At 38.1% G+C, this 8534-nt stretch overlaps 1 protein-coding gene across 3 annotated transcripts; it reads left to right on the top strand.

The window, feature by feature from the left end:
- The first annotated feature begins 364 nt into the window (after window positions 1–364).
- LOC102300466 lies at window positions 365–7174 on the top strand. Of its 3 annotated transcripts, XR_006054237.1 has the most exons (8): window positions 365–421; window positions 1878–2237; window positions 2533–2637; window positions 3189–3287; window positions 3918–3955; window positions 4036–4183; window positions 5308–5342; window positions 5619–7173. XR_006054237.1 is itself a non-coding variant. In XM_005918721.2 (7 exons), exons 1-6 carry the CDS (start codon window positions 382–384, stop codon window positions 4153–4155), a joined length of 762 nt encoding a protein of 253 aa, XP_005918783.1. In that variant the 5' UTR covers window positions 365–381; the 3' UTR covers window positions 4156–4183; window positions 5619–7171. The 3 variants fall into 3 exon arrangements, 2 of the variants coding, with proteins under 2 accessions (XP_005918783.1, XP_042075217.1); XM_005918721.2 differs by lacking the exon at window positions 5308–5342 and having other exon boundaries at window positions 5619–7171; XM_042219283.1 differs by lacking the exons at window positions 4036–4183; window positions 5308–5342 and having other exon boundaries at window positions 5619–7174.
- The last annotated feature ends 1360 nt before the right edge of the window (window positions 7175–8534 follow it).

The following is an 8534-nucleotide window of genomic DNA, read 5'->3' as shown; positions in this document are numbered from 1 at the left end:
CTTCCGGTGTCAAATTTCTGAGTGGTAAAAACCCTGTGTGAGTAGTAAATTATCATGGTTTTGTTACAAAAGACAATATCACTGTTTGTGGTTAACCTCACAATTTTGCACAAATATCAGCTAAAATCAGGACTGAAACAAAACCAATGAGGGGCAATGAACAAACATTGCAACAGCTGAAGCATGCACTGAAATGCACTTTTACTTACACTAGTTCTGGTTTGTTTTACATTCAAAACAAAGGATTTAATTTTTGTCTGTAGTTAATGAAACCTTTTCATAAAATTGGACTAAATCATTCTTGCAAAACAGGAAGTCGAATGTTCCTTTTTTCTAACTAAAGAAGGAAGAGAGGAAGCAGTTACTCATCACAGTCTCGATATGAAACTGTGTCACAGTTTGGTCTGTTTCATCTTCATTCGTGAGTAAATTTTCTTATTTAACTTGTTTTTATCACTTTTATTATTATTTTATTTCTATGTGGTGTTAACGAATTCATTTTGCAACTTGCTGAAGAGTTTAAATGGTTTATTCTGTTTTGCTCATTATTGTCACCTCTCGCTTACAAGTTATTGGTTTCTGTGGTTAAACACGTGGTTAAGAGTTGGGAAAAGGTCACTTCCACACATAGCTCACCAACAACACAATTTAACTGCTTAAAAATATAAATGTATGGCGAAAATAAGTTCTTAGCACAAAAATATTTTTTTATAGATATATTTTTAGTTTCACAATAGATCTCTCGTTAGACATTGGCCTTCTAATCATAGTTTCATCTTTGTTGAATCACCCAAATGTTTTTCTTTTTTTAAAAGATCAATTTTTCGTTGCCTTTTCTGCTATAAAGAGTTAGAAGTGCAGACTGGTGTTGCGTCAGACTTACTGCTTTAGCAAATACGCAGGATATTAAAAAAATAATCTTAGAGAGTCGTTTCCATTGTTTTTGTCAGGGCTCTGTGTGCGGGGAGGTGGAGATGTGGATCCAAGTGCAGGACTCTGAGACGGAAATATAACTGAAAACCACAGCTTTATTGCTGGCACCAACAAAACAGAAACCAAACATGAAAACACTAACTGGAACACACAGGCAGGATCTGAGGGTACGACGCGACACCGAGCATGGGAAAACACAGGGCTTAAATACACAGGGTAGTAATGAGGGAATGGGCAACAGAAGGGAGACACAGCTGGGGGAGATCAGGGCTAACGAGACGGGGGAGCTAAGCTGCACACACTAACATAAGACAAAGACTTTCACAATAAGACAGGAAACAAGAATTACTAAACCAGATGCAGACATGACACTGAGAGACAGACTAGACACTGAACAGAAACTGCAACACACATGAGAACCCAAAACCTAAGAACTGATCCCTCACCAAGAATAACAGAAACAGATCTATAATGATAATAATAAACAAAGCACCAGAACATCAGAAAACAATCCATAATGCAAAAATAAACCAAAACATAATAAACTCAAAATACTGGGTCCAACAGACCCAGAACCGTGACAGTTTTAAAAAGCACAACATGAACGTGTTAACGGAAATCTTCAGATGTTAAACAACAAATCCACAACCTCCATTTCACATTCAAAGAAAGCAAAAGAAGATTTAATCAGAAACACAAAAAGTCCAGCTTTCAAGCTTTTTTAAAATAAGGTTCTGAGTTTTCATCAGCCGATGATTTGTGTTGATGTCAGGAAGAATCATGGAGCTGTGTTTGCAAATTCAAAATCAATAAAAATGTAGTGAATTTAACTGAAACTGAAAATGTTCGATTTGCTTAAATAATTTTTGGTCTTCAATTTAATTTATAAAGGTGTTTTAAATTATTTTGGGCATGTCGTAATTACTGATTGTTTGCATTTTCAGAAGCACTTCAGGATGGAAACGCTGATCTTGCTGCTGCTGAAATTCCCATCCATGCAGAAAGGGAGGGAGGAAACATCACAGTTGCCTGTTCATTTTCTTTGTCTGGAAGCTTGAGGCTCTTCTGTAAGGAAAAATGTGAACAAGGAAAAATTCTCATTGAAACAACAGAGGACACAGCTCAACGAGGCAGATACAGCATTGAATATAAAGAAGGAAGCTTTCTAGGAACTAAGACAATTATGTATGCGAGCATCACAAAGCTGGAAGTGTCTGACTCGGGAGTGTACAGGTGCTCTTTGGGCAGAATGGGTGTAGATTTTTTTGATTCAAACTATGAATTTCAGATCTCTGTCAAAGAAGGTGAGTTTCTGCTGAATGTCACGAAAATGTTTGTTCATACCTGTCCAAATACTTACTGACACCTTATTCAAATAACCTTTGTATATTGTATCAACTGTAAAAATGCAGTTTTATCAGTTCTGCTGTGAAGTCCAAACTATTACTTTCTTGTACGTGTTTCACTAAAAGAATATTAATGAACCTCCAGTGAACCTGTCAGTTAACTAGCTGCATTATTCATTATTGATAGCTTCAAGTGTTTCAATGCTAAATTTAATTCTGAAACTTTTTTCAACATAAACATTTGTCACATCAGCCTCCACACCAACAATGAAGATGACACCAGAGAGTTCAAACTCCACTGCTACATCATCCTCCACTGAAGCTTTCCAACACTTTCCCACCCAACCTGCAAGTTCAGGTACATTTATATTTGCATGTATGTAGATGGGTCTATTTAAATTATGCATGAGTTTATTAGAATGTGTCACATACCCACAAAGGAATAATTGTGTTAGAAGTAAGAATACATTAAATTGAAATAACATACAAGTAGAAAAAGTGCAGTACTTCTAATCTTCTAATCTTTCTATTTTTACAATTGTGAGTACAGCAGTTATAGCACACAAAAAGCCTCATTTGAACTGTAGGTATTAATGAATACTTTAATTAAAATGAGGAAGCACAGCAGTAGATAATCATGCCTAAAACCAAAAAAAACTTCTCTTTATAGTTTTCATCTTAAGGTGGACATGTAGGAGCAACTATGCTTTAAGTAATATTAAGTGAACACTTCTCTCTACCTAATGAGCTGTTGTATGTGTTGGTGCTGAATGGATAAGGAAAATACCTGCTTACTGTGAACATGCAAGCACATGAATTCACATAACACTGTGGCTAAATGAACTGGCCCACGGCCACATGCTGTATTTAAACTAAATAAACTAAGTCTGTTCTGTTCAACTCCTGTAGATCTGCTGCTATACACGGGTCTGTTTGTGATTGTCCTGATCGCCTTCTTATCAGCAGCTTTGCTGATTTTCTGCAAGAAGAGAGCCACTAAACCCATAAGTGAGCGTACAAAAAATGAATTTTAAAGCATTTTGTAATATTTTTAAAGGACTTTATTGATGCATTATCCTGTTTTGGAGACTATCCCCAACCTAGTTTTTGCAGTAAGATCTAGAAATATACTTTATGGAGACTATTTGCAAAAATAACTTTCAGTGGGACAGATTTGTATGTACCAAGTGTTTAGTGTAAGACTGTAAAAAACACTTTTTAAAAATATACTATTCATCTGAAGCTATAATTTTCTTTTAAATTGTGTACACAGAAGTCAAACTTGTCTTCCATAGCACGCACACACACGCACGCGCACGCACGCGCACGCACGCACGCGCACGCACGCACGCACACACACACACACACACACACACACACGTATTCTTCCCTGTATGTAACCAAAGCACCAGATGTTCATTTATAACTAAGAACAGTGACTGGTTACAGCAGTAATTACTTGTAGTTACTATTTAGTTAATAGTTACTAGTCATTTAGATATTTATGTCACTGACCTGAACTTATTTTAGTTCTTCAGATTTAGTTCCTCATATTTTACAGAGTTTGCTTCCTCAGGTTCTACGTATTGCAAAGTTTCCTCATGCAAGATGTTTATTTTCTGAACTTTATGTTTTCAGGACCTCCAGTAGAAAATGTGTACTCCAGCATCATAGATGTAAGTTTTAGGAAGTATGAGACATGACTTTCATTATTGCTAAGTTTGTATCAGTCAGGTGGTTTCTTCTCCTCCTTCAGGACAACCAGCTGTATGAAGAGATCAGAGAGGAGACATTTCCACAGGAGGTGGAAATGTCTACAGTTTACACCACTGCCACACGCCCCCAGCCAGATGGAGTTGAAAGCTCAGATGACTAAAGCATCGCCACTTAGAACTTAAAACGGTGTAAGTGGCGTGATCTTTCAGTTCAGTTCTTTATAGTGAATCAGGTAAAAATAGGAATAGTCATTTTTCAGTTCTCAGACACAAAGATGAAAGTTGTGAAATAATTTTTCCCAATAAACTGTTGACGGTTAAAGATATGAACGTTTCTTCTTTAACTGTAAACAGGGTGCACCAAGGTGGCACCGGCCACCACCTCAAAATTTGCTGGCCTTCCTGCCAAAACTGTCCTGTGATGGTAATAAGTTAAATAAACGTGAGCACAGGAGAGACAAAAACACCCTACAATGAGTTGAAACATTAAATCGTTATTTAAAGCAAATTATTATAGATTTCAAAATCTTATTTGGTTTTCATATTTACCCATTTTCAGTGATATCGACTTTAATAGCAGGAAATTAAGTTGACAGCGATCGTTGCTCAAGAGTTGGCAGTTCGTCTTGTAATTGGAAGGTTGCCGGTTTGAGCCCCGGCTCAGACAGTCTCGGTCATTGTGTCCTTGGGCAAGACACTTCACCTACCGCCTACTGGTGATGGCCAGAGGGGCCGATGGCGCGATATGGCAGCCTCGCCTCTGTCAGTCTGCCTCAGGGCAGCTGTGGCTACAACTGTAGCTGCCTCCACCAGTGTATGAATGTGAGAGTGAATGAATAGTGGTATTATAAAGCGCTTTGAGGGGTCCTGAAAAGCGCTATATAAATGCAATCCATTATTATTATATAATTCTTTTCTTTCACTCATTTTTGCCATATTTTTCAAGTAACCTGAATTTGACAACAGCATAATACAACTGGAAATTCTTTATTTGGTGGCCCCCATATGGCTGCCCCTATGAAAGAATTGTGGAGCTGCCTGTAGAGGAGAAAAGTGTATTGGAGAGGGAAAAGTCTTTTAAATTTGTATTTTACAATAAATTTGGATTCAAATTTATATAAAAAAACTATTTTTAATTTATGGGATTAAGGATTTCAAAGATTGTTCAGATTTTATGTCAATAATATGTTGGACGGTTCAGGACTAAGCATATATGTTGATACTAATATATATATATAAAGAATCAAGCTATTCAAACCTTTCTATATAAACACAGTAGAGTGATACCAACTTAACTTTCCCTTTTCTGTTAGTTGCTATGCTTTTCTGATGGATCTCTGTCACCCAGGTAATTATGATACTCAGATTTGCTGGTAATGTACACACACTCTGGATCCAGTTTATTAGGTACAGCTAATCATAACTATTTTTTTTTCATAAATGCTATCTTTTGATCAGAGCAGTAATTGGACTGTTTTTGCAATTGTTGAGGAGCCAGTGGAATGAAATGAATCCAGTTGTGTAATGACTGATCCATGTCATCATCTTTTGCTTTACCTTATCATTACCGATCTGCGTTTCATGTATTCTGCCATTTCTTCTTAAATATGTATTCTTTTCTTAGGTGCTCTCTAAGCGAAGTGCTCTGCCGTGTTCACAAATGAAGATATGACGTACCACAGCATCAACCCAGGGGACCGGAACGAAACCTACGCTACACTCACAGAGATATCAAATCTAAATTACATATTGTCTGTGTGTGCCAGCTCATGCATGCTTTAAAACAACTCTAATGACATGATGAATGAGATGGATAGGAAAGATATACTAAGGAATAAAGCTAAAAGGAAACATATGAGTTAAAATGGTTAAGTTGTTGTGATAACTACTCACGAATGAACCAGCTAATGTAAAATATAGTAATATAATTATTATTTGAGACTATGATGTTCAAAAAAATCAAAGGAAAGGAAATGAACTTATAAACTTGTATTATAAACTTATAATTTATCTATGGACATATAGGAAGGACCAAATAAAAAATATGTAACTAAATCAAGTCAACAACAAAGGAAATAAAATTTGTTTTATTCTAAAAGTAACTAAAAACACATTTGTCTGCATCTTAGTGCTCTATGTAACATTCACACTCCACTGACTGCATCAGGAGCAACTTAAGGCTCAGTACTTTGCCCAAAGATACTTCAGCATGTAGTCAGCATGACTGAAGAAGCTAGGAATTGAACCACCAAACTCCCAATTATTAGATATTTGATTATTGCTCTACATCCTGAGCTGCAGGCACCCAGATGCTTCCAGGCAGAAGAAACTTAGCAAGAAACAAATGTCATCATGATTTATTTGTGTGCATGGCACCACAAGAGGGTGTTCACTAACTTTTCTTTGATATGCCAGGTGATTTCAAATGCAATGTTTCCAGTAGGTTAACAAACACCACACACAATTTCTTTCTGTGTGGTTTGGACCATAGACCATCTTTGTGCTAGTTAAAGGTCCAAAAAAAGTAATAACTTTACTCTTAAAGGCAAAATATATCAGAAAAAAGACACACAGGTGGGAAGATGAGAGATCGTCAACGGTAACAAAAGCTCAGCAAGTGACATTTGATGCTCTGGAAATTTAATGTATTGTTCTGAATTAATTTAGATTCTTTTCAACTTGACCACACATGCTTTATATTAAGGTTTCTTTCAAACTGAGAAATGTCTTTGAAAACAAATTAAAAGATAATAATGTCATGATGTTCAGAGTTTATTGTGCAATATGTGCTAGTTGGGCTGGTTTGCAGAGGCAGGCTATGTTGTACTGGTGAATGACAGACTGCGATATCCACAATCACTGCCATGTTAGGTCCTGATAGCAGAAAGAGACATTATAAAAGGAAGACATGGCACTGAAAGAATTCTGAATTGGAATTTGTGGTAGATTTTTGTAACCAAATAAATGGTTGTAGATACAATACAATTTATACAGCACGTTTAAAACCAGGGGGTACACCAAAGTGCTTCACAGTAAGGAATGACGGTAAATGATTACACTGGACAGTAAGTCATTAAAACAATTTCAGTGAAAACCTCAGTTACATACAGTGGGGCAAAAAAGTATTTAGTCAGCCACCGATTGTGCAAGTTCCCCCACCTAAAATGATGACAGAGGTCAGTAATTTGCACCAGAGGTACACTTCAACTGTGAGAGACAGAATGTGAAAAAAAATCCATGAATCCACATGGTAGGATTTGTAAAGAATTTATTCGTAAATCAGGGTGGAAAATAAGTATTTGGTCAATAACAAAAATACAACTCAATACTTTGTAACATAACCTTTGTTGGCAATAACAGAGGTCAAACGTTTACTATAGGTCTTTACCAGGTTTGCACACACAGTAGCTGGTATTTTGGCCCATTCCTCCATGCAGATCTTCTCGAGAGCAGTGATGTTTTGGGGCTGTCGCCGAGCAACACGGACTTTCAACTCCCGCCACAGATTTTCTATGGGGTTGAGGTCTGGAGACTGGCTAGGCCACTCCAGGACTTTCAAATGCTTCTTACGGAGCCACTCCTTTGTTGCCCGGGCGGTGTGTTTTGGATCATTGTCATGTTGGAAGACCCAGCCTCGTTTCATCTTCAAAGTTCTCACTGATGGAAGGAGGTTTTGGCTCAAAATCTCACGATACATGGCCCCATTCATTCTGTCCTTAACACGGATCAGTCGTCCTGTCCCCTTGGCAGAAAAACAGCCCCATAGCATGATGTTTCCACCCCCATGCTTCACAGTAGGTATGGTGTTCTTGGGATGCAACTCAGTATTCTTCTTCCTCCAAACACGACGAGTTGAGTTTATACCAAAAAGTTCTACTTTGGTTTCATCTGACCACATGACATTCTCCCAATCCTCTGCTGTATCATCCATGTGCTCTCTGGCAAACTTCAGACGGGCCTGGACATGCACTGGCTTCAGCAGCGGAACACGTCTGGCACTGCGGGATTTGATTCCCTGCCGTTGTAGTGTGTTACTGATGGTGACCTTTGTTACTTTGGTCCCAGCTCTCTGCAGGTCATTCACCAGGTCCCCCCGTGTGGTTCTGGGATCTTTGCTCACCGTTCTCATGATCATTTTGACCCCACGGGATGAGATCTTGCGTGGAGCCCCAGATCGAGGGAGATTATCAGTGGTCTTGTATGTCTTCCATTTTCTGATGATTGCTCCCACAGTTGATTTTTTCACACCAAGCTGCTTGCCTATTGTAGATTCACTCTTCCCAGTCTGGTGCAGGTCTACAATACTTTTCCTGGTGTCCTTCGAAAGCTCTTTGGTCTTGGCCATGGCGGAGTTTGGAGTCTGACTGTTTGAGGCTGTGGACAGGTGTCTTTTATACAGATGATGAGTTCAAACAGGTGCCATTCATACAGGTAACGAGTGGGGGACAGAAAAGCTTCTTACAGAAGACGTTACAGGTCTGTGAGAGCCAGAGATTTTCCTTGTTTGAGGTGACCAAATACTTATTTTCCACCCTGAATT

This window comes from Haplochromis burtoni, unplaced genomic scaffold (assembly GCF_018398535.1).
Source record: "Haplochromis burtoni strain Fernald_Lab_line unplaced genomic scaffold, NCSU_Asbu1 Contig_31, whole genome shotgun sequence".
Lineage (NCBI taxonomy): Eukaryota > Metazoa > Chordata > Actinopteri > Cichliformes > Cichlidae > Haplochromis > Haplochromis burtoni.
This window is presented reverse-complemented; position numbering and strand designations above follow the sequence as displayed.